At 36.1% G+C, this 26,929-nt stretch overlaps 1 protein-coding gene across 1 annotated transcript in view; it reads left to right on the top strand.

Moving 5' to 3' along the window:
• The window catches only part of LOC111146745 (lipase I), a 59,228-nt gene extending 32,522 nt beyond the window's left edge, over positions 1 to 26,706 (top strand). Inside the window, exons 7-11 of the mRNA XM_022502428.1 lie at positions 1,269 to 1,436; positions 3,111 to 3,200; positions 12,298 to 12,409; positions 19,414 to 19,590; positions 26,619 to 26,706. Of these exons, the coding sequence (XP_022358136.1) occupies positions 1,269 to 1,436; positions 3,111 to 3,200; positions 12,298 to 12,409; positions 19,414 to 19,590; positions 26,619 to 26,706 (635 nt within the window). The remainder of the gene's footprint in view (positions 1 to 1,268; positions 1,437 to 3,110; positions 3,201 to 12,297; positions 12,410 to 19,413; positions 19,591 to 26,618) is intronic.
• The last annotated feature ends 223 nt before the right edge of the window (positions 26,707 to 26,929 follow it).

Below are 26,929 nucleotides of genomic sequence, written 5' to 3'. Positions count from 1 at the left end.
AGAGTAATTGGCAAAAAATGGTTGAATTGAATTTTTCTCAGTTCATAAAGTTTAGCAGTCGGTATCCCATATGGTCATGGTGGGATCCATTGCATTAGCTTCAACAGCTTTATTTCATGATTTTAAACATTCGAAGTGCTAAGTCGGTGAAGAAGCACCGAGGGCCCGGGTGTCCTGTAACATGAGTTTGGTATCAGGATTTAATCTTCACCATCACTCCGATACCGTACAAGCACAGATTCATAATCTCTTGTACTCGGTTCTTTTTTTTTTTTATTTTTTATTTTTTATAAACATATAATATATTTTTATCCCCAGGGGTACAGGTCTGTGAATCTCCAGGTTCACACACTTCATAGCACTCACCATAGCACGTACCCTCCCCAATGTCCATAACCCCACCCCCCTCTCCCAACCCCCCTCCCCCCAGCAACCCTCAGTTTGTTTTGTGAGATTAAGAGTCACTTATGGTTTGTCCTTTTTTTTTTTTTTTAAAGATTTATTTATTTGACAGAGAGAGAGATCGCAAGTAGGCAGAGAGGCAGGCAGAGAGAGAGGAGGGGTCAGGCCCCCTGCAGAGCAGAGAGCCCGATGTGGGGCTCGATCCCAGGACCCTGAGATCCTGATCTGAGCTGAAGGCAGAGGCTTAACCCACTGAGCCACCCAGGTGCCCTTTTGCACTCAGTTCTTAAATAAGTAGCCGAGCTGCTGCTCCAGGTGTGGAATTTGGCTCACTTCAGAGTCATAGGAAGCAATGTTTTGTTGTCTACAATGGCAACTTGTCAAGTAACACACAGCAAAAGGCCACTGTGGCTAGAGAAGTTTGGTCAAATGTTATAAGGATGTGAGGCGTTGGAGAAAGAAATAGACATGATAAAGCTTTAATGTTACCTGGTTTCCTGGTCCTCTCTTGACACTGAGTAGAAATGTTAGCAGTGTGAGGTTTAGAAGGGATAGATGTGCACAGAGTTATTAACTATGGTAGCACTGTGTTTATGGAGTTTGTCAAATTATTGAAATTGAACATTTTTTTCCTGTGGTAATTAGTACTTCAGAAAAATTTCTTATAAATTTCATGTAAAAGCTTACTAAATTTAAATTTTCAATGTTACTTAATCGCTTGAGATAAAACTGTGCATTGTAGTCAACACTTTAATATTCATAAGCACGTAGTATTGAGTTAGAACGTAACCTTTAATTTTTCTCTAGTTTACTTGAACTTGGTTTAATACATCTGTCCTTCCTCTGCTTGATTTTTAACACTTAAGGAATTCAATATATTAAATGCGACCACCAGAGAGCAGTTTACTTGTTCATGGCCTCTTTAGAGACAAAGTGCAATTTTGTTTCATTTCCTTGTCCTTCGTATGAAGATTTCAAAGCTGGTTCATGTGTAGACTGTGACTACAACAAGGGCAAATCATGTCCTAGGCTAGGTAAGTGAGACATAATTACTCTAAGTTTCAATGGAAAATGAATCACATAATTGCTAGTATTTTTGCTGGAAGCTTCCATATTTACTTGTGAACATGTTAGCATTTTATGGAAAAATTACCTGTGGAACAACCAGAGAAAACAGTTTATTTCCTACTAAATATTTTTAAGGTGTTTAGTGAAGAGAATTTAATCAACGGCTCAGTGGAATTTAAGCAACTGTGCTCAATGTAGTGTGCAAATTTGGTGGTCCATGATGACCCTTGCTCTTGCTTTGAAAAGGAATCTCACTATCGTTCACCTGTATTTCCACTAAAGAAAGACTGCATTTTTTTTTTCTTGAGACTTGGCATTTTTAGTGGCACTGAGGGTTTTTATTTTCATGGTAAATCTTAGGAGCAAGTGGAGAGGTGTAAACCATAGTTAGCTTTTCATTTGCTATTAGCAAGTAGGCATGAATCATATATGGTTCACACCTTCCAAATCGATAAATCTTGGCAAGAGCGGTTACGTATTGCAACTTTCGATAACGACAGCCTGGCAGTAGGAAATTATAGAGGAAAAAAGAATCCACATAAAAATAGAACGGTAGAGCTGAAAGAGTCTCAGAGGCTGTTTTTTGCTCAGGATTTTCTGAAGAGATCACCAGACCCCAAGCTTGTCAGGAGCATGTAACATCTTATCAGTGTCATGATCAGGATCTGCTAGAAATGTTTCCGAAGCCGAAGGGGCTCAATGAAATGGGAAGCAATTACAGTGGCTGAATTAAACAGCTTTCTGCAGTTTTCTTGGGCAGGAGGTCTATACTAAGGCACATAGAGAATTGCTAAGAGAGGCAGGCAATCTGCAGGCTTTGTCAGACCTATTTTCTCAAAGACCCCTTCTGTCCAGAAGACGTCTTGTGGGATTCCTTTTTTTTCTCCAGACCTCATGTTGGGGATTGCTTTTCTGGTCTCATTGCTTTACCATTTAAGTGAGAAATCTGTGACCCAGTGTGAACAGAAGGATTATGTAAGGACACAAGTGAGAAATAGAGTTAAACTTCTTAATTCTCAATTCAGTGTTCTTTCTATAACATTCAGATTTCAAGTTCGGTGGTAGCGATGTGGGAACAGACAAGTACATAAAGTAGGAAACATTCTAAATATATGTGTATATGTGATAATATTTCAAATGTACTAATAACATAGGTATCTGGAATATAGTGTATATAGATGTTATCTATACAACACACTTATGTTACACATGCATCATACATCTATGAATATGTATACATAGGAGAACTGGGAGCTGTACTCATGGAACTAAATTTTGTGTTTGTTTTATCTAACCATTTTATTCTGCTGAATTTACTAAAAGGAGGTACATGTAAAATTCTGAATTTATGAAAAATAGTAAAACCTGCTACAAATGGATTGTAGCCGTATGGAGTCCGCGCAGCTCTGATAAGGTTTCCAGGGAGGGCATTTGTTTGTGAATCTTGAATTTGATTTATAATGTAATTAAAATGAATAGACTATAAAATTATTTGGAAAGTGGTTTTAAGTTATAAAAATCAAATTATCATCATAATTATTGTTATAACACATTGATTCTTTAGTTGCTTTAGCGATTTGAAAGCTTTGTATGCTCTTGGATGGAAATCTGGTTTCTAATGTTTCTTTCTCAAATCTTAGGTTATCAAGCTGAACTATGGAAAGATGTTTTAAATGCAAGAAAAGAGACCACTGTGTTTTTGGATACTACTGGCAGGAGTCCATTCTGTAGTAAGTTAACGTTTTCAACAAGTGAACAAATGATTGCTTTTATATACTAAATTATATTTCCTCCAAAATGTTCTTCCTACCCACTTAAATTCCATCATGTAATTTCAAGGAACTCTGAAATTTATTAGAGTCCAATTCAAATAAGGATTTGATTTTTTTAGTTTGTTTAATTGTTCATCTCTTGAAGGATATCAGGGATATTTTTAGTTTTTGGCTGTTACGAATAAAGCTGCTATGAATATTTATATACAAGTTTTTATGTGAATTTACATTTTTATTTCTCCTTTATGAAGGCCTAGGAATGCAACTGCTGGGTCAGAAGCTAATTAGCCTTATAAGAATGGCAAAGTGTTTTTCTGTGCGCTGTACCATTTTGCAATCCCCCCAGCAAAGTATGAGTGATCCGGTTTCTCTGATTTCTCACTAGCGGTTAGTGTTGTCATCATTTAAAAAAAGTTATTCATTCTAATAGGTGGATAGTGATGACTTACTGTAGTTTTAATCTTTGTCGCCCTGATGGTCTATGATAATGAATGTCTTTCCTGCATATCGTCTTTGGTAAAATATGAATTCGTGACTTTTGCCCATCTTCCAACTGCATTTTTTGTAGGTGTTGAGTTTTGAGAGTTTTCTTCGTATATTTTTACAGTAGTCCTTGTTGGTTGCTTGGTTTGCAAATGTTTTCTCCCAGTCTATAAGTTGACTATCTTTTCATCTTCTTTTCAAGGGCTTTTGCAAGGGCAAAAGCATTTAATTTTGATGAGATCTAATTTATCATTTTTCTTTTCATAGAACATGTTTTTTGTGTCTGAGAACTCTTTGCTGAGTTTAGGTCCTGAAGATTTTTTCCCACATTTTTTTTTCTTAAAGTGTTATTTGTTTAATGTGTTACATTCCAGTCTGTAATTCATTACTGATTGATTTAGTTTTTGTATGGTATGTGGGGTTTAGGTTGAGGTCCAGTTTTTTTGTTTTTGTTTTTTGTTTTTTTGCCTGTGGATTTCCATTTGCTCCAGCACTACTTGTTGAAAAAGGGCTATCTTTGCTTTATTGAAATGCTTTTGTACGTTTATCAAAAATCAGTTAAGCATACTTGTTTAGGCATATTTCTGTTTGGTCTAGATTCCATTTTCTGTCCTTTATTTATCTGCTTATCCCTTTTCCAATATCACACATTATCAACGACTATAGCTAATACTATGGCCTTAATATACGATAGAATGACTATTTCTTCTTCATTCTTCTTTGTCGTGATGATTTTAGATATTCTAGGATATTTGCCTTTCAATAAAAATTTAAAATGAGATTCTCTGCATCTACAAAACTTTGGCTGGGATTTTGTTAGGAATTGCATTAAACTGATAGATTGATTTGGAGAGAACTGACATCTTCACCATGTTGTCTTCTGATGCATAGACATGTTACATCTCTACACTTACTTTGATCCTTTGATTTCTTTCATCAACATTTTGTAATTTTCAGCACAGAGGCCCTGTGTATCTTTTGTTACATGTGTGCCTAAATAATTATTTTTAAAATATTTTTGGAGTGATTTTAAATGATATTTTAAAAATTTTATATTCCATGTCTGTTGTTAGTTTGTAGGAACAGGAATATTTTGTATTGAGCTTGTTTCTTGGTACCCTGCTGAATTCATTTATTATTTCTTAGAATTTTAAGATAGATTTCTTAGAGTTTTCTATGCAACGACCGTATCATCTGCAAATAAAGAGAAACTTTTACTTCTTCCTTCCTAATCTGTATACCTTTTGTTTCTCTTTCTTGACTTGTTTCAGTGGCTAGTACTTCCAGTACTATGTTAAATAAGAATGGTGAGAACAGACATCTTGTCTTATTCCTAATCTTAGAAGAAAGCATTGTTTGCTACTGTAGGTTTTTTGACCATGGGTTATTTACAAGCATGTTGCTTAATTCCATGTATTTAGAGATTTTCCTGTTGTCCTTCTATTACTGATTTCTGTCATTGATTATATTATTTAGGGTCATTATGTTTAGAAAACAAATTCTATATAATTTCAATTTTTTAAATTTTTGAATTTTTTTTAATAGTCCAGGATATAGTTTATCTGGGTGACTATTTTACAGGCACTTGAAATAAATGTATATTCTGTTTTTGTTGGGTGCAGTGTTCAATATATGTCAGTAAGATTCTGTTGGTCTCCAATATCATCAACTCATTATGACATCAACTCGAAGTCAAAAAATCTCACCTAATGTCATCACATAAAAAATTCCAAATCATATCATTCGATTCCAAATCTAAATCAGATTTGGATAAAGCTCTAGGTAGAATCCACCCATAGGCACAATTACCTTCATTTGTGAGTCTGTGAAACTCAGTTATCTGCTCCCAAAATACATTGGTGAGACAGGCATAGGATACTAGTCATAGTATCAAAAGGGGGAAAAAAATGAAAGGAAATGGAGGCAATAGTCTGAAGCAATTTTATAGTCCAATGAGGCAAATCCCATTTGGTTTCAAGGGTTGGGAATAATTCCCTGTGATTTATTTGCCCTGGGATCTGCTCTGTGGGTTCATGACTCCATGTTCTAGCTTCTTAGAGTCATCTTTTTTCTTCTTTCTTTCTTCTTTTTTATTTTACTTTATTTTATTTATTTATTTATTTATTTTTGTATCAGTGGTAACTTATGCTTACAGCTGAATAGTTTTAACAGTCTGTTCCTTGCCTGAAAAATTTTGGAGGTCCAACAACGTTCTTTCATTTTGTACCCTGTCTTCTTCAGTCCAAGCTGGCATGGTTTATGCTACTACAACATTGTCAGAAAGCTTGTAGATGTCCTTATATGTCAGAGATTCATTCTGTTAAAAGAGAGGTACTTCCAAATATCTTTTGTAGATAATCCTATCTCTATTTTGGCTTTCTGCTGAGATGGCTGAGGGAATCTAAGAACCGCATACTTAATCTTTCCAAAGAGCCTTTTGTGTTACTGAATACTGACTTTTTGATTGTTCTAAGCCAAAGGGTTATCTAGCCATACTCCTGGATTTTTCTCTAGAGCGTGGTTTCCTTATGACGAGTCTTAGTGTCAGTATCTTTCGCAAACCTGAGAAGATAAGAATTTTTCAAATCAGTCTGTCCACATTGGTTTTTTTTTTTTAATTTTTTTTTTTAAAGATTTTATTTATTTATTTGACAGAGAGATCACAAGTAGACGTAGAGGCAGTCAGGGGGGGGGAGCAGGCTCCCTGCTGAGCAGAGAGCCCGATTCGGGACTCGATCCCAGGACCCTGAGATCATGATCTGAGCTGAAGGCAGCGGCTTAACCCACTGAGCCACCCAGGCTCCCTCCACATTGGCTTTTGTGTGACACTTTTATCTTAATTTATGTTTTTCCTCTCCCAGTTTCACTGTAAACACCAATAAGAAACAAGGCCAGATTTATTTACAACTTTTGCTTTCCATATAATTTCAGGACGTAATTTTGTTAGGCTTTCTGTGACTATTTCGCAGGTATTCTTTTTTCTACCAGTTTCCAATAACATGTCCCTTCCTTCTGAGGCCTCACCAGCAGGGGTGTTACCATCTGCATTTCCACTAACAATATGTTCAAGGTAATCTAGGTGTGGTGTTTTTTTTGTTTGTTTGTTTTTTATCATGCTTCTCAAAGTTCTTTCAGCTTCTGTTCATTGCCGATTTCAAAAACCTCTTCCTTATTTTAGGTATTTATTACAAGAGCTTCCCATTCTTCACATTAAAATATGGATTCATTTTCTGTCACTAACATAACAAATTACCACAAATTTAATGGCTTAAAAAAGCAAAAATCTATTATCTTTCTAGTCCTGTAGAGGTCAGAAGATTGACACAGGTGTCACTGCAAAAACTGGGGTGTCAGCAGGACTGCATTTCAGGAGGCTCCAGGGGACAACCTGTTTCCTTGAGGTTTTGCACTTCCGGAGGCTGGCTGCGTTCCTTGGTTCATGGCCTTTTCTTCCCCAGTGGTGGCTTGAGTCTTCCCTCACACCCACTGCATCTCTTCAGCCCTTTTTGCTTCACCATCTCTTTTTAGGATTCCCTCCTGTCTTACATTTCTGCTTTTAAGGCTTTGTGATTACAATCCTTGTGACTACACTGCTCCCACTTGGATAAATCAGATAATCTTCCCATTTCAAGGGCAGCTGATTAGCAATTTTAATTCTATTTGAGATCTTAATTATGCTTTGCCATTTAAGGTAACATTCACAGGTTCCAGAGATTAGGACTGGATCTATTTGGAGAGGTTTACCACCATGACAATAAGCACACAGAATTTTTCACAGTTTCCTGATATCAACATTTTCTGTGAAGTGTGAGAACTTGACTTGCATTTTGGTTTCTTTACATTCTCCACTTTAAAAACTCATTGTCTTGAGTAGCAGATTGTGTGATAATTTTGGTCTCAATCATCAAGTATATAAAATTCACAAGGAAAAGGGTAACTATTGTATGCATGCAGCTGTCTTCCCTTCCCATTTTTACCTCTTTGTTTTTGATGCATTAAGATCATTTCAGTTCGTTTCTGTTTGAAGAAATCCCTTCTTAAAATATTTAAGAGATTGAGTCTGCTAATAAGAAATTCCTTAAGTGTTTCTTTGTCTTAGTGTGCCTTTATTCCTCCTTTATTCTCAAAGGATAGTTTTGCTGGATATGAGGTTCAGAGCTGAGCTCTTTCTTTTGGCCTTTGAAAAAGGTGCCACATAATGTGTGAAAAATGCTAGCCTCCATTATTTCAGATTTAAAAAAAGATCCAGGGCGCCTGGGTGGCTCAGTGGGTTAAAGCCTCTGCCTTTGGCTCAGGTCATGATCTCAGGATCCTGGGATCGAGCCCCACAACGGGCTCTCTGCTCAGCGGGGAGCCTGCTTCCTCCTCTCTCTCTGCCTGCTGCTCTGCCTACTTGTGATCTCTGTCTGTCAAATAAATAAATAAAATCTTTAAAAAAAAATCCATTGTGACTCAAATTGGTGTTCTCGTATAGATAATGCATCATTGTCTTGGGCTGCTTTCAATTTTTTTCTTTGTTTTTTGTTTTCTGACATTTAATGATAATACAACTGGGTAAGATTTGTTCAGGTTTATTGTATTTCAGGTTCACTCAGCTTCTTGAATCTGCATATTTGTTTCCTTCACCAAATTTAGAAAATCTCTGGCCATTGTTTCTTTGAATACTCTTTGGTGCTGCTTTCTTTTCTCTCTTCCTGACATGGTAACACAGATACTGTATCTTTGTTGTGGTCTCACAGCTATCCGAGGCCCCCCTTTTTCCCTCAGTCTCTTTTCTTTCCGTTGCTGCAATTGACTGGCCAGTTGATCTGTGCTCACATTCGCTGATTTCTTTCCTCCCATCATCCACCTACCAACAGGCACATGCAGTGAGTTTTATATACATTACCGTAGCTTTCGCGTATGTAGTTTCTACTTTGTTTTCCTTTACAGCTCCCATTTTTTTTTAAGATTTTATTTATTTGACAGACAGAGATCACAAGTAGACAGAGAGGCAGGCAGAGAGAGAGGAGGAAGCAGGCTCCCTGCCGAGCAGAGAGCCCGATGCGGGGCTCGATCCCAGGACCCTGAGACCATGACCTGAGCCGAAGGCAGAGGCTTAACCCACTGAGCCACCCAGGCGTCCCAACAGCTCCCATTTCTTTGCTCACATCTTTCTATTCATTTTTTTCAAGAGGCTCTAACTGACTTTGAAGCATTTTTGGGATGGCTTCTTTGAAATCCTTGTCAGGTAATCCCAGCATCCGATTCATCTCAATATTGGCATCATTTCATTGTCCCTTCTCACCAAAGTTGTGGTTGTCTTTGTTCTCGGTATAATGGGCAATTTTCAGTCACATCCTGGACATTTTGTTTATTATGTTGGAATTTGAGTCCTGTTTAAATCTTTTGTTTCTAAGCAGGCAGCAACTTTGTTTAGATTTTAGCTTTATGTGTTCTGAGGCTGTGGTTTCTTACATGTATAAGAGTTCAAGATGGTTTATGCATAAAATTGCATTTTGACTCCCAATTTTATCTGATTCTATCACAACAACAATTTATCTCATAGAGACTCTGAACCTGTGTTTTCTTTTCTGTCTTGAGTATTATGTTCTATAGTATTTTATTTCACATGTTACTTAACAATCAGCATTTTTTAGGAATGTTATCATTACAACAAATCCTTACCCTATTTGCCAATTTTAGTTTTCTACCTTTTTTTTTTTAAGATTTTATTTATTTATTTGACAGACAGAGATCAAAAGTAGGCAGAGAGGCAGGCAGAGAGAGAGGAAGGGAAGCAGGCTCCCTGCTGAGCAGAGAGACCAATGCAGGGCTCTATCCCTGGGATCCTGACCTGAGTCGAAGGCGGAGGCTTTAACCCAGTGGGCCACACAGGCGCCCCAGTTTTCTACCTTTTTTCTTGTTATCTTTTCCCTCTACCACTTTTTCCTTCTGAGTCTAACTCCTATCTTACTAAAATACACCCTTAGTGACTTTTTACTACTGGTCTCTTTCGGTTTGTTTATTTCCTTGAAAATGACCTTATCTTTTCCTTACTCTGGAATGCAAATTTAATTCAAGATAGAATTCTACATTGAGAGTATTTTCATTCAGCACTTTGAAGATATTAATTTTCTTTTCAGATAAATTTTCTTCATTTATTGTCAGTGTAATTGTATCCGGCAGATAATCTATAGTTTTCTTCTGGTTGAATTAATTAATTAATTAATCTATTTATTTTTGATTTATTATTATCATTTTCTAGTCTCAGTGGTTATTTTAAGTCTCTTAAAAATTAAAGAAAGATATTTGTGCTATTTCAAAGTAAAGACTCATGTATTCTTTTAATATATAAAAAACTCAGTAGTCAGCTCTTCAAAATTCTTTCTTCAGAGCAAGTTGGATTTTGTTTTTTCCAAAATTTATGTAGCATAGTCTTAGAGCATTTTTAATATAATTTGGAGGGGCTGGGGAACTTCACCAAGTGATAAGTGCTAATTTAAATTCCATATTACCAGGGCACCTGGATGGCTCAGTAGGTTAAGCATGGGACTCTTGATTTCCTCTCAGGTCATGATGTCAGGATTCTGAGATCGAGCCCCGTGTCTGGCTCCATGCTCAGGGCAGAGTCTGCTTATATCTCTCTCTCTCTCTCTCTCAAATAAAGAAATAAATAAAATCTTATAAAAAAAATTCCATGTTACCTGGAGTTTTTTATTTAGTCTTGGTAAAAATTTCCCCCCATCTAAGACTCATAGACAGCCAGTAGGAAGAATTTTCCAAGTTCCTCTTTGAACGGCAAAGCAGAGAATTAAGGTCTCTGGCTCTGAGCGGGGACTTTCATTTCAGCTCTGTCATTTGGCATCGGGTCTCCTGTGCGTGGAAGCTGACACTGCAGCCGCAGCCTCCCTACATCCTGTTCTCAAGTCCTGAAGGTATCCAGAGCTTTAGTCCGTCTTAAGTTTTGCCTTTACTTCCTCCGCATTTCTGTTTCCTGCTATTTTTCCTACCTTCATCTGAGCTTGGTTGTGTATTTGATTTAGGGATTGTACACTCTTCATTTCCATGTACTTGTAGCGAGAGGTGGGGTTATTCTGTAACATCTCAACGTGCCATGCTACCAGAAGTTACCTGAGAAAGTCTGAGCATCTACTTTATTGGGTGAGGTGGAACAAAGTATTTTGTCTAAAGCTGAGCAGTCGCTTCAAAGTAAGAAGTGGTCTTCAACTGTCTTGTGTTAGAAATTGATGAGGTCCGGTGATAAATACACTTTCTTATTGGAGGTAGTACTCAGCATCAGGAATAAAAGAAGTTACTACTCTTGCCTGGCTAGTAGCAGCATTTAACAGCTAGCATGCATGATTTTAGACATGTATTTTCACTGGAAAATTTCATAGTCCTTGTTCTGTTTTTTGTACATTTTTTTTCTAAGATGGTTCACAGTACAGGGACTAGTGTCTACCTCTCTTATGTAAGGTATGATGGAGATGGACTGCGCATTCTAGTCCTTAAGTTACAGTATCACAACAAGATTGGGATAGAACTAGAAGAATGGGTATCATCTTACACCAGATTGTAGCAAAATGTAGTCCACTTAGCTGTTCTTGGGACTGGGGGCTGGGCATCTAAGTAATAATGGCATCTTACCTGAAGTATGGGAGGAAAAGTGGTTATTAATGTTAAATGGTAAAAGGGGTAGACTTAGTGAGCACTTAAAAATAGCTCTTTGCTGTGAATTTAAATCCTCCATTTTTCTCGGTATTTCCTCTTCAGATGTATCAACATCTTCCCATCATAGAAATGAAAGTATCTTAAACTTGCAATCTCAGCTAATCTTCTAGCTCTTGTTTGAAGGTGGAAGTAGTGGGATCTTGAAGCAGTTCTGGGCTGTAATTTTTAGGTTGGTGTTTCTGGCAGAGCCTTAATCTCTGGCCCTCAGTAATTATTTGAACTACATATTTCCTAATAAATTCTTCTTGTGCTAAACAAACAAACAAACCTCCCAGGGAATCAGAACTTTCTGTGTAGCTCAGACAATATTGAATATAGGGGTAAGTTCAACATCCTTACTTCTGGAAGATTTACTCTATCAATTTTTAGCTGGGGCATTTTGAAGAAGAACTAGACATACTTAATTTTATAGTCATTCCTAAACAACCAGTGAAACTGGGGGTTATATTTGTCAAGCAATTTTACCTAAGACTATTCATCAGATAATTAAGGAACATTGTCATGTTTACTTTGGTTGTGCTATTGAAAAAGAAAAAGTGCTTCATTGACCTAAATTCTGAATTTTCTTGGTGCACACCAGTTAGTATTCTCTAATTATTTGGCCAGCTTTTCACCATACCTATGACTGTCTGGCAGGCTTTTTCATTCCTCATTTTCAAGTCTAGTTAAAAATTGCCAAAAAATAAAATGTATTACCCATGTACTAAATGCATGGCTCTCAATATTATGTGCATATATAATATGTGCCTACACTGCATACATATATACATTACATATATACACATGTGTATCTGCATAGACACAAAAAATAAGGAAAAAAATAATAATGTGAATTGCATTCTATATTTTTGTGTTATAGCGTATTATTTTGTTCTCACTATGACTCTTCTGGATGAAACTATGGAGGATGGCTATATTAGATTTAAATTATTAAACCACCTTGGAAAGATTAAAGAGCCAGAGCTCTATGAGTAAGTATAATTTGGTATTTTTTCTTTGATCAATTAAATGTTTTGTTTTCTTAAGCATCTACTTTGGAATATGATACAAATGGTACAAATTTTCTATCCATTGAGCTTTAAAATGTTCAATATTAAAAGAATCTCAGGTGTGTATTTTAATACATTCATTCTGTGGTGGAAGACGCAAAATACGAAGTTGACTGACTCATTTATGTCATACACACCCAGGAACTACAAACAATAGGGGAAACATTTTTTTCCCTCTCATTCTCTCCTTCCAGTGTTCGTCTCAAACTACCTTGCCTTCTAATTTTCTCTGGTTTTCAGGCAACACTGTGTTCACAGTGGTGTGAATAAATGTCTGGTAACTTCTGTCAGTAGAGTGACCCAGTTTCAGCATTTCTGAGAACCACTCCCAGTCACAAATCCCACAAATAATAGAAGAGGGTTTTGTTTTTACTTAACCTTCTATTTAACTCTTTGTGTATATGTGTATATGTAGGTATATATTCATATTTTTTGAAAAGATTTTATTTATTTATTTGACAGACAGAGATCACAAGTAGGCAGAGAGGCAGGCAGGGGCGGGGGGAAGCAGGCTCCCCACTGAGCAGAGAGCCTGATGCGGGGCTCTGTCCCAGGACCCTGGGATCATGACCTGAGCCGAAAGCAGAGGCTTTAACCTAGTGAGTCACCCAGGCACCCCTATATACATATTTTTAAAGTTATCTAATCATCTCAAAGAATGTTCTCAATTTGAGTTTGTTGAATGCATATTTGTGTATTTAATAATTACTCAAACTAAGAAATTCATTATTTCCTATTAAACAAAAGAATGATATGAAGGTGTGTGCTACTATTAAAATTGTAGTTTATAACCCGCTGTGCTAGACTTCTAGAAATCTATTAAATAACCTAACTTTTCAAAAGGCTCACTGGTACCATGTCTAGTGATGAAATAAAAGATACATTTTATTTTGTTGTGCCTGGATTTAGAACAGTTTGGTTTAAGTTTAGTCTTATTCTTGGTGACATCATTAATACTTCAAGAAGCATAGTTGGCATGTCCAGCTTTTACTGTTGTCATAGTCTTGGTAGTTACAGTACCTGAATTGATGAAATCTGAAGTATATTGGGCTTCAGACCTGCATACGTCATGATGTCCAAACTTAATCAACCATTAAAGCGAACCAGGGAAAAGTCTCTGCACGCTTATATATTTGCACATTAGCATTGCAAACAATGGAAGTGATATTTGTAATTTTAACCTTTGTTTAAAATCTAAAATGATACTACAGTGTAAAAAGTATTCATAGCTCATAATAAATGAAGTTTGTTTTGTACATCAATCTTTAATACATTGAAATTCACAAAGAAAAGTAATATTAAAGAAGTATATTATGATAAAATATCGAGAACCTATGTACTGAAGTAACATAAAGACTACTTCATCATAGGATACTAAGACCATTCTTGGAAATAATATTCTGAGTTATAAGCCAGGGAAAATTTTTTAAACATTGAGCTAAACATATTTTTAATATTAGATCCTTAAAACTTTAATTTTCTTAAAATGATTAATGGCATTGCACAGATAATTTAGTAGTTGGTTAGGACTGGTGATGAGTGAGCATCAGTTATTTTTTTTTTCCCCTTTCTTCAACTTCCCCTCAGTTACCCAAAGAAGAATATTAAATAAATCAAATTAGGATTTCAGATTCTTCAAATTCTTCATTTACATCAAGGCTCATCTTTTTTTTTTTTAAAGATTTTATTTATTTCTTTGACATAGACAGTGAGAGAGGAACACAAGCAGGGGTGTGGGAGAGGGAGAAGCAGGCTCCACATGGAGCAGGGAGCCCGATGCGGGACTTGATCCCAGGACCCTGGGCTCATGACCTGAGCTGAAGGCAGATGCTTAACAACTGAGCCACCCAGGCACCCCATGGCCACTCATTTATTAAGAGACACTTAAGTTCTTGCTACTTCATTTTGAGCACTGATAGTGTTATAATAATAAATAGTTTATAATAGTTTATTGCTTTAAATCACTTAAAATAGTGGATATATGTGCATATATATAAGACATATGTGTATGATCCTTTATCTGTTTTTATAAGACCCATGCTTTCTTGGTTTTTGAATCCACCTCTTCAGCACCAATGGACCGTATTCAGGCATTTCACCCAATAATGGGTATTCAAGATAAAATAGTACTATTACTGTTCTCAAGGAAGCTACAGAATGCTGGAGGAGACTAATGCATGTTGGTAGCTCTGAGTAATAAGTTCTGTAGTAGCAGAATACTTACGTGCTATGGGTGTACAGAGAAAGAAGCAAGGGAGCATTTGAAGGGGAGAGACTGCAGTCCAGGAGTGGAGAGAGAGTGCTTTCAAAGGCACAGAACCAGGAAAGTACCAGAGTTCAGTAACAGCACAAAGACTTACAGTCCTAGAGAAGCTGTTGCCAGCTTGTTCAGAAGGCAATGAAGTTGTGATTCTTGATTTCCTTTACAAACATCAATGTCTGTGCAGAACACCATGAAATATTGATGCATTTTATTCACATACTTGCCTTAGTGCATTTTTCATGAAGGAGTATAAAACATGGATGACATAATCATGGTAAATCTTTCCATTTAAGCCTGGCCATAGGCTTTCTTGTTTTTCTATTAATAATGCTTTGCTAATAGCTTTGGTCATGCTTTGGGATTTGAACTGTTTCAGAAACCAAAAGTCAAACTTTTAAATGACCTTTTGTTTCCCTTTTCAAAATTGAAAGGGACTGTTTGTTCACTGTAGAAAAGGAGAAGCATATATAATTATATCATTCAGGGATGTTCACATTTACTAATTGGTCTACATCTTTGTCTCCTCCTCTTCCTCTATCTCCTCATTTCCTTCCTTTTTCTTCTTGTACATACCCCTGTGCATTATTTTTTTCACAGAGCAAAATTAGGATCTTATCCCGATTTTTATACCAAATGCTACAGTGTAATCATTTTTTATGTCACTAAAAATTACCCACACATTATAATATGATGCCAAATATATTAATACATCAATGTAGGAGTTTAAACAGGAGGTATCAATTTTGGACATTCTAGTTAGAATGATTCCCTCAGAGGATGAGTAATGGAGATACGAGAGTGACACAAGTCCAGAGAGGTGGCTGTTGTAATAACTTCTGTGAGAGATGATGGAGGCCTGGACTAAATATGTAGAAAGTATTTCTCTATCTATCTATCTGTCTATCTATTTATTTTTTAGGATTTAGAATAGGTGAGTTTTTATGATTAATTAAATATGTGAAAGTGAAGAAAAGAAGCAAGTTTTGAGGCAAACATTTAAGTTATGGTGCCATTTACTGAGCTAGGTCATGGAGAGGTCATGGAGAGGAACCAATTTAATCATTCAGTATAATATCTTGAAAGCTTCTATGGGCCAGTAACTGTACTAGAAATTAAGGATATAGTTCTGGACAGATTAGAGTGCTGTCTTTACATAATTTCTGTCCATTGTAGCTAATAGACTTTACAAATACATAATACAAGTAAAATGATGATGTTCATCATTCCTCTATTCAAATAATTTTTAATGTGTATCTCCATTGAGCTAGGGACTGTGCAAAGTGCTGAGGATACTGTGATGAGAAAAATAGACATGGTCCTACCCTCATTAAAGTTACAGCTTAATGAAGGATATAACAGTAATCAAAAATAAATAAAAATGTATAAACAAAATATGAAGAATGTCTTGAAACAAATTGTAGTGTGTATGGAAACATGAAATAGGGGATAGTGAGGTCACTAAAAGTTTCTCTAAGGACATGTCATATTAGTTGAGACCTAAATGATGAGCGGAAATTCGTATGTTTTGCTATATTCCAGGCAGAAGGGTCAACAAATGCATAGATCCTGAAGTAGGAGGGAACGTAGCCCATTTTAAGAACTGAAGGAATTTTATAATGTCTTAGAATGGAGGCAGGGAAAGCAAGAGAGATATGAGAGAGTTAGAAAACCCCTCGATTTTGTAAGAACTAGAACTTACAGGGCATTTCTAGGATTCTCTTTTCCTCCCTGGGAAAATGAAAACCACTGAAGAATTTTAGTTGGGGCAGTCTGGTTGCAGCTGGGACTGGATCTTTATTTTGGAAAAACAATTCGATCACAGTGGGTTGATGATGGAAAAGAGAGGTTGTTGTTGCAAGAATATAGGCAAGGAACAGGGGTATCCTGCGTGCTTGCAGTGGAGATGGAAACTGAGGGCGGATTCAAAGCAGACTCAGGATAATTCATAGGTATAATCAGTAGGAATTTATGATAGATAGGAAGTAAGGGTTAAAAGAGGGGATATGAAGGGTGAATCTTCATTGTCTGGCTTGGGAAATTGGTGGTGGCACCATTTAAAATGATAAAGAAATTTGTAAGCTGTCGGGTTTTTGTTTTTTTTTTCCCCCTTAGATTTATTCATTTATTTATCAGAGAGAGAGGGGAAGCACAAGCAGGGAGAGTAGCAGCGGGAGGGAGAAGCAGGCTCCCCACTGAGCAGAGAGGTCAATATGGGACTTGATCCCAGGACCCTGGGATTGTCACCTGAGCCAAAGGCAGACATTTAATCGACTGAGCCACCAAGGCATCCCAAAGCTGTCGGGTTTTGTTTTGTTTTGTTCTTGGTGGGGAGGGTTGTTGGGGAAGATGTCATTTAGATTTGAACCTACTGAGCTGCAGACATCCTTGAGATATCCAAGTAGACATGGTGAATAACAGTACATGTGTATGTCTGGATCTCAGCAGACAGAGTTCAGCCAGAGGCAGAGATCTGGTGGTCCTGAGCAAACAGTTGGTATTCGAAGTCGTTAAAGTGAGTGTGAAATTGTAGGGAAAGTTAGCACATTCCCATCTGGACGCGTTGACTTGGAAGTATCGCTGAGAAATCCAGATAAGGTCGTGGATAGAAATTAGAGGATCACTGATGTTCTATTCCGTGAAAGAGGAGGTAATAACAGTGCCTGCAGGGAGCAGAGATGGGCTTTGAGGAGTGTGATGACAACCTTTTTTTGGGCCTAGTTGTTCTGAAGAATCAAGAGGAGGAAAAGGTGGGGATAAACGTAAGATGGCACAAGAACTGGACACGTTCTTCATGTGTTCTAGGTGTGGTTGTTGCCTTTGTTCAACAAATTGTTGCCTTAAAGGAGGAAATTAATACAACAGGTTTTTGGTTTTTGTTTTTGAAGATTTATTTATTTGAGAGAGAGAGAGAGGGACAGAATGCAAGCATGGGGAGAGGGAAAGGGAGAGGGAGAGGAGAGAATCCCGGCAGACTCCACGCTGCGTGTGGAGCCCCACATAGGGCTTGATCCTGCGACCCTGAGATCACGACCTGAACCAAAATCAAGAGTCAAAGGCATAACTGACTGAACCACCAGGTGTCCCAGTACAATAGGTTTATCTTTTTTTAATTTCTTTCTCTCCTCTTCCTTTTTCTTCTCTTCTGTCTTCTTCCCTTGCTTCCCCCTTCCTCTCACTCTCCCTCCTTTTCTTTCCTCTTCCTCTTCCTTCCACTTCTCCTCCTCCATTTCCTTCTTCTTTGGAGTTCTCTTTTTAGTTAAGCAGATCCATACTGATCTAATTGACTCCAGGCAATGCTCCTGGCACACAAAGATGAGCGATTTGAGTAGAGTGTTGAAGAACGTTGACATGACTGTGTTTGCATTCTAGCTTTGCAGTCACTAGCTTAGGAAAGGCTCTTGTATGCTCTGATACTTAGTTTTCTCATCTGTTATGGCAATACTAACAGTACCTAATAAAGGGAGTTGTTAAGATAAGGTCAAGTATGTCAAACTTTATTACAGTTCTGGGTGCACTGTAAATGCTCAGAAAAATATACTTACTTAATTCTACCTTTATTTTTTTCCTTTTGAATCTGAGGCTTTTATAATTATTCCTTTAATGCACAAATATTTGGTAAAATGGCACAGAAGAATGAAAAATTGTTATTTGAGTATCCAGCCCACTCAGGGAACTATGATAGTTGTTGAGGTGTCTAAAAAAAGAAGCATAAGGGAACGTCTTTAATCTTAAATGTACAATCTAGACACCAAGTCAGAAAGATAAGATGTCCCATTGTTTTCTCAGAAAGTATCCCCGAATAATTTTGTATGGAGGTGTGTATATTTTTATTTTATTTTGTTTTAACTTATTTTAAATTTGTTTTTTAAATGTTTGTTTTATTTAAATTCAATTAATTAATTAAATTAATTAATCAGTGTATGACTAGTTTCAGAGGTAGAGTTCAGTGATTCATCAGTTGCATATAACACCCAGTGCTCATTACATCACATGCCCTCGTTAATGCCCATCACCCAATTACCCCATCTTCCTACCACCCACCCTGAGCAACCCTCAGTTTGTTTCCAATAGTTAAGAGTCTCTATGGTTTATCTCCCTCTATGATTTTGTCTTATTTTATTTTCCCCCTCCTTTCCCCTATGATCCTTTGTTTTGTTTCTTAAATTCCATATATGAGTGAAATCATATGATAATTGTCTTTCTGTGATAGACTTATTTCACTTAGCATAGTACCCTCTAGTTCTATCTGTGTCATTGCAAAAAGTGAGATTTAATTTTTTTAATGGCTGAGTAATATTCTGTTTTTTTTGTGTGTATATATATACACACATGTGTATACATATATATAATATCACATCTTTATCCATTCATCTGTTGATGGACATCTGGGCTTTTTCCATAGTTTGGCTATTGGGGACATTGCTGCTATAAACATTGGTGTGCAGGTGCCCCTTCAGATCACTATGTTTGTATCTTTTGGGTAAATATCTAGTAGTGAGATTGCTGGGTCATATTTAAAATTATTTTATCAAATACTTTAACAAATACTGTTTGGCCTTTTTCCTTTAAATTATTCTTTCTATCTTGCATTGTTAACATGACATTGACTTTAGAGTTAAATTATATTTTATTGATATGCTGAACATATTAATTCTCTCTTTAGGGAGAGCACATCGTTTAATGATCTCCAAGAAGTCAAGATTCTTGCTCGATTTTTAAATGATGTTGTAAATATTTCAAGCATGAGTCTGACATATTTTCAGAACACAAATTTGCAATGTCTCCCAGGTGGTTACAACATCCAGCGTATCATGTTACAATCACTTACACATCCAGAAAGGTAAGAAAACTAAATTTTGATTTCTTTGTATAATCTTTTTTTTTTTTAAAGATTTTATTTATTTGACACAGAGAGAGAGGTTACAAGTAGGCAGAGAGGCAGGCATAGAGAGAGGGAAGCAAGGCTCCCTGCTGAGCAGAGAGGCCGATGCGGGGCTTGATCCCAGGACCCTGAGATCATGACCTGAGCCCAAGGCAGAGACTTTAACCCACTGAGCCACCCAGGCGCCCCTCATTGTATAATCTTTTAAGCTTGAAAATATTGGTATGCTAAGAAATGTTTTAAAAGTTTATATATTCAAATATCTGTTTATTGTGTATTTCAGGTTATATTTCACATAAATATTAGAATATCTAAATTAGATATATTAGAATATCTAAAAGGTGCAAAATGCACTTTTTTAAAAGTGAAAATTAGTTTGAATGAAACTTAGTTTGGAATCACATTACCTAAGCCAAGAAAAAACACAATCATTGCACTAGACACAATAAAAATGAAAAAAAAAAATGAGACAGAGGTCTTCCTCAGAAGTTGATCAATAATTTCTTATGTATACATATATATTTACAGAGTGGTTGAGATTCCTTTTATACAATTTTTGCATGGGGCTCAATGGCTAAAAACTGTATAAGGAGGCATATGTCATAGAAGATAGAAGTCATCATGACTTTCAATGATTTTTTTCTTTCTCTTAAATTTATTTTTATTTGGGAAGAGAAAAAAAAGTCTATTTTCATCTGTTGTATCTAAGATTCTATATATCACTGGAAATTCAACCCTAGGAGTATATTGGCAAAAGTAAAGCTCTAGCATATATACGATAACAGCATGAGGAAAATCTGACTCTATACCTTAATTTTACGATCAGATGTCTTGGTTTGTCTGTTATATCACAAATATCTCCATTCCACATCATAACTTGATTTTTTTTTTGAAGATGATAGAATCCAGCAGTATTTATATGTCTATTTAATATGCTTTTCTTAGTTCTGCGTTCTCGTAACTGAAGAGGTTTTCCTACTATCCTTGTCCCCACGATATTGATGTATGTGTTTACCATGGCAGAATTCATATTCCCACACAAACACCTCTGTGAAAGCACTAAGAACCACTAAGACCTCTTTAATGAGTTGACCATCTGTCTATTTGGATATGTGACATGTGATTTGTTCCAATCACGAGAGTCAACTGAGAGCCAATAGCCACGGGTTTGCAGATTGCTAGAAATCGCTCTTTTTTGGTTCACCACAGAGCTTTCTTTTTATTTCTCTTTATGTTTCTGTATTTATATATTTGATTCCTTAATTACCTTTCTATGAATGTTGCCCATACTAAATAAGAATTTTTGGAGAATAAAATTAATAAATGATAAGAATATGCATTTAGATGAGATCTCTATCAAAAGAGGAGAATTGGAGGGGGTGCACCTGGGTGGTGCAGTCGCTAAGCGTCTGCGTTTGCTCAGGTCATGATCCCAGGGTCCTGGAATTGAGCCTTACATCGGGCTCCCTGCTCAGCAGGGGAGCCTGCTTCTCCCTCTCCCTCTGTCCCTGCTCATGTTCTCTCTCTCTCACTCACTCTCTCAAGTAAATAAATAAAATCTTAAAAACGAAGAAGAAGAAGATGATAATGGCTCCTGGCTTAGCTGCATTCAAAGGACCAAGCGCATTTCTGTGCCAGCTCTTGGCGTTGCCATTCACATTGCTTTATCCTCAGTCTTTCTAACACCAACTTGGCTGCTGCCTTGATTCCAAACTCAAATCCCATGAGGATGGGTGGGAAAAGAGTTTTTATAGTCTCTTCGCATGTCACTGACTTTGACTGGGCAAGTACATGCCTTTGAACCTCACACTGTGGTCAGGGAAGTAGATCCTTTGATTTATGCTTACTCTGTGACAAGATGGGATCAAATTCAATCAGAGTTTATACACGGAGAGTGGGACGAAGAATGTTAAAAGCAGTATTACCAGAGAAGATAATATGACCTCTAAGGTGAAAAAAATAACAGGACACTACAGAAAGGCTGAAAATATTTCGAAAAAACAGGCAGAACATTAATTAAAAATGGATTGGCTTGTAATTTATCTTACTGTAGTTATATATTGATTTAATAACAACAACAAAAAAAAACTCAAGATAATTTTTGATTGGCTGATGCAGTTAACCTGTGAATGAAAGCAATAAATGAATAGGTAAGCTGGGTCACTCAAATTCAGATTTTTCAAGATCTGAATACTTCAAACGATTTTGGGGTAAGTTAGGTTTTTGAAGTGGTTATATTTATTGTTCTGGATAGCCATAATGTAATATTTTGCCTGATAAGACAACTTGAGATTGAACAATGTAGTAACTCCTCAAATAATTTACTCCAATATATTATGGAGGGTTGATGTATAACTTTAGACACGTCCTTTTTCAAATTAGTTAAATATTTGAATCAGTTATTTTATAGATTTGTCCTGAATGCCTTACTTACTTCTTATTAACTTCCCTAGTTATTTAGTGTTGCATTTAGTTGAATAGTTTCAACATTTAGTAAGCCATTTTCAAGATGAATAATACTGGTTAAGTGTGTTAAGATTTATCACATTACTGGTTAAGATTTACCACATCCCAGACACTGCTTTTGCAACCTTTGCAACACCTCTCTGAGCTAATTTTTTTCTTCTTTTTATTAGTGAGGGAACAGAAACTGAGAGGCTTTCTATAACATGTCCAAGTTTGCTCAGCTGAGAAGTGCCTTTGCAGTGATTTGAAGCCAGACTTTTCTTGGTTTTTGATGTTGTTGTTTTCTTTTCTTCTAGTTGCTGTTATTTTGATAGGAATAAACATTTTTTCCACTAATTAATATAGTGATTTATTCCCATTGTGGAGTATTTGGAAAATTTAATTCAAATGTAATGCTACAAGCAGGAGCTATCACTGTAAATATTTTGTCAGGCTTACTTATCATCACACATGTGACAAGTGAATCGTGAATCTAATTATTGACATTAAATGACAAGCCAGGTTTCTGTGCAGAATCGTGCAGTTTGAGCTGTGGGCATCACTGTTCGCATAGATAACGGGGTGAACGTAATGTACTTGGAGCTGTGCAATACTGTGGACCTTATTAGAAGCATTTTTTTCTTCCAAAATATAAATTAATGGCAGCCATTATATTCCATCTTTTGTGGGATATTCAAATTAGTCTTTCCTTTATTGTTAGGCGTTTTGGTGCTTTTTCTTCCCCCCAATGCGTGCTTATCATGAATATTGTCTCTCGATGCATAGAAAACTATTGGCAGGTTAACAGTTTCCTTGTACTATATTTATAGAAGGAACATCAAGGAGGAGGAATATTTTCAAATCTTCTACCCCAGCACAGTGTTCACACTTTGATATAGGTTGGTGATGAGTCTACAGACAGTGGTTACTTTCTCCTTTTTAAGTCCCTTATTACAAGGGGAAAGGAAAGGAGAAAAAGGCAGACAGATGTATCCACCATTATATGTGACTCCCTGTCTTCTTAATCATTTTTGCATAGACAGCTATTGTACCCAATTTACTCATTGGTTAATAGGTTAAAAAAATAAGGTAAAGTAATTGGAATATGCTATAGAGGAAAAATAAGCATGCATGTAATTTCGATTTTTATGTAAAATCTTAACAGTGGGTAAGCAATAAAAATTTACTAAATTTATAAAATTTAGATGCAGTTGTTTCTACTCAGGGTGGGGGGTGGGGAACCAAAAATACATTTTGTGGGTGGTTAGAAAACTCAACATTCCCTCCTGGCTGGGGATGCTAACAGATGCTTGGATGAAATGTATGCTTTAAGTTTAATTACCTAGATAATTACTGTAACCATTTAGCTGCTTTTCCTATTTAGATCTGTCCGCACAGATAATGTGCAATTAATGAGAATTAGCACTGCCAAATTATTGGGAATGTGAGTTTTAAAAATGTGATGCCTTATGGTCCAGATAAGCTGTGTATGCAGTCAACCAGTAAGGATCTCTGTATAATAAACTCTGATGTTACAACAAAATTCCCCTTCAGGGCATTTCCAGTAGAGCGGGGCCTTTGAACTTAGGGACTGAGAGGAATATATATTCACAGTGCAGGAGACCTGGGATGACTTCCTGAGAGAAGTTGGACTAAAGCTACTTTTTGAAACTTGAGTGAACGGTAAAATATACTCTTTTTGGTATATGGTTCTATGAGTTTGGATACATTCATGGAGTCATGTAATGACCATCATGTTCAAGATACAGGACATTTCCATCAATGACAAAAACTGTCTTGAGCTAACCCCCTTCTTTTCTTTCTTTCTTTTTTTTTTTTTAAGATTTTATTTATTTGACACACAGAAAGAGAAATCACAAGTAGGCAGAGAGGCAGGCAGAGAGAGAGGGGAGGAAGCAAGCTCTCCGCTGAGCAGAGAGCCCGATGCAGTACTTGATACCAGGACCTTGAGATCACGACCTGAGCCAAAGGCAGAGGCTTAAACCACTGAGCCACCCAGGTGCCCTTAACCCCGTTCCTGGTCCCTAGCAACCACTCTCTCTAGTTTTGCATTTTCCAGAACATTATGTAAAAAGGAATCATGATAGCATGTGCCTTTTTGAGTGTGGCTTTTTCCACTTAGCTTCGTACATTCAAAGTTTATGCATTTTGTTGCTTATACCAATGGAATGCTATTGCTGAATAGCATTCCATTGTATGTATATACCAAAATTCGTTTATCCACTCACCAGTTTGAAGACATATGGTTTGTTCACAGTTTTTGATAGCTATCTACGGATAAAGCCAACATAAATATTTGCATGTAGGTTTTCATGTGAACATAAGTTTTCATTTCCCTTGGATAAATACCTAGAAGTGAAATAGCTGGGTCATACTGTAAGTGTATGTTTAACTTCAGAGGAAACTGCCAGACTGTTTTCCAAAGTGACTGTACATTTTGTGTTCCCACTGGCACTTAGCAGAGTTCTATTGCTTCTCCCGCATCATCAAAGATTGCACCTTCCCCGGTGTTTTTGTTGTTTGGTTTTTATTTTTATTTTCCCCAAACTAATAGGTGTTTAGACATTGTGCTTTTATTTTATTTTTTTTCTTTTGTTTCTTTTGTTTATTTTTTAAAGATTTTTATTTATTTATCTGACAGATAGAGATCACAAATAGGCAGAGTAGCAGGCAGAGGGAGAGGGAGAAGCAGGCTCTCCACTGGGTAGGGAGCCTGATGCGGGGCTCTATCCCAGGACCCTGGGATCATGACCTGAGCCGAGCGCAGTCGCTTAATCAACTGAGCCACCCAGGCGCCCTTAAGTAACTTTTAAAAACAGTATTATAAGCTTGGATGTGGTGATATATTGTACAAAAGCCCTGGGGACTTTTTTCAAATAGGTTTAGATATGTCTTATTATTTGGAATAATTCATGGATTAAAATAAAATAAATGAATTGTTTGAATTTTGGAGTGTTTTGTCACAGGTTTCTTTTATTATTTTAGATACTTTATCAAAGTAATGTATTCATTTCACTGGTTTGTGTAAGTGAAGCATTAGAAATGCAATATTCTGTGCCCTTTTGAAAGTAAAAAAAAAACACAATAATCTTCGAATGGTAGTTGAACATGAAAACACAAGTATTCTTTTAAATTATACTTCATAAAATTTTTTATGGGTTGTTGAGAAGGAACTATAGAATAACATAACATAGAATTAATGATGTCAAACTTAGAGTCATGGCAGAGGAAGTAGATAGGTTTTTCTCAATGTAAAAATCAAGAAAATTAATTTCTCACACATTTTGGTGAAAGTGAACTTTGGGTAGGCATTGTAAACCTGCCTAAACTGTCTTGTAATGCTTGTAAAGACTTTGTAAAATATGGAATATTTAATTCAAAAATATGCATTTATTATATTACTGATTGAACATATCTTAATGGAAATGAGGTTGTGAGCTTTTCTGGTGGAAAAAAAATAAAATCGCACTCACCTTGATGTTATATTGTAAATATGTGAATATGATGATTAAGGCTGAGATAATTTACCTATTAAGAAGTCTAATGACACACTTGTCCTACTGTGAAAAATGAGGCGGATCAGGGAGATCCAGAACACTGAAGGCACATTCAGTGATTAAGGGATATAGCAGGATCGATAAAGAATTCTCACACTTCTTAATAAAGAAAGAAGGTTGATGATCTTTGATAACAACAAAAAGCTACTTTTGCTGACACCTAAAACTCTTACAAGATTGAAGTATTACCATTTTACACTTATTGTTACAGCATTAAAATTCAAACTTCAAGATGCCTTATTCTTTTTTTATTAACATATTTTTTACTCCTTTTTTGTTTATTTTTATTTTTTATTATTTTTTAACTAACATATAAGATACTGTATCCGTGTTTATAATAAACCAATCTTTTCTTATCCTACTTGATTACCTTTTTATGGATTTTAAGAAGATTTTTAAGATTCTTTGAAAGACATTAATAGGAAGATAAAAACTAGACAAGATGCTTGATTCATCATAGTGACTTGACTTTTCAGAAATCTTCAAATGCTAAATACACAATCTCTCCAAGATATAGAATTCTTTACTGATTATCATCTCCACTTTAGTAGGTGGAAAAGAGGACTGATTAGATTATTAGAAAATCTGTGTATGCAATTAAGCCCCATTCTTTAATGGTGCCTGTCGTGATAGAAAAAATGGCCCAGCCACTAAGTGTTGAGTTCAGGCTTCAGCTATTTCAGTATCCAAAAATGTCTTCCATATAAAGTAAATATCTCAATGACACATCAAGGAGAGGAGAAATGGAAACACAGAGAGTTTTTTCTTTCTCCTAAATATTGTGTCTACTTCATCCCTGTATAGCCAAATGAGATGGAATGGAAACGAGGCCATAGGTTTGTCCCTGCATTTGGAAAACTAATCAATCGCAGGTACTGAATATCCTACTGTTTATGAGGAAAATATTTAAACTTTGCCACTTTTTACTAATTATTTTTTTTCTCTCTTTTTCTCTCTCCATAGACCACCACTTTGCAAATACAATTTTGTACTTGATGAAAATGTGGAAGTATTTCTCAATCTACACACATGCACATCAAAGGAAATATAAAATGCTCTCTTCCGTCAAATATAAAAACTTGTTTGTGAATTAAAGAACTTGTAAATGGGATCAATGCATTCTTTTAGATCAATCTGGGATTCAGATATTTCTACTTCTTGAAAAAATTTTTAAAATAAAAAAATATAGAAAAGTATTAAAGTGCATATAATAAAACATTCTGAATATATTCTTTTTTTTTTTTTTAAGATTTTATCTATTTTATTTTAGAGAG

This window comes from Enhydra lutris, unplaced genomic scaffold, assembly GCF_002288905.1.
Source record: "Enhydra lutris kenyoni isolate GAN:26980312 unplaced genomic scaffold, ASM228890v2 scaffoldscaffold2, whole genome shotgun sequence".
In the NCBI taxonomy this organism is placed as follows: domain Eukaryota; kingdom Metazoa; phylum Chordata; class Mammalia; order Carnivora; family Mustelidae; genus Enhydra; species Enhydra lutris.
Note: the sequence above shows the minus strand (reverse complement) of the source record. Positions and strands in the feature narration are given on the sequence as shown.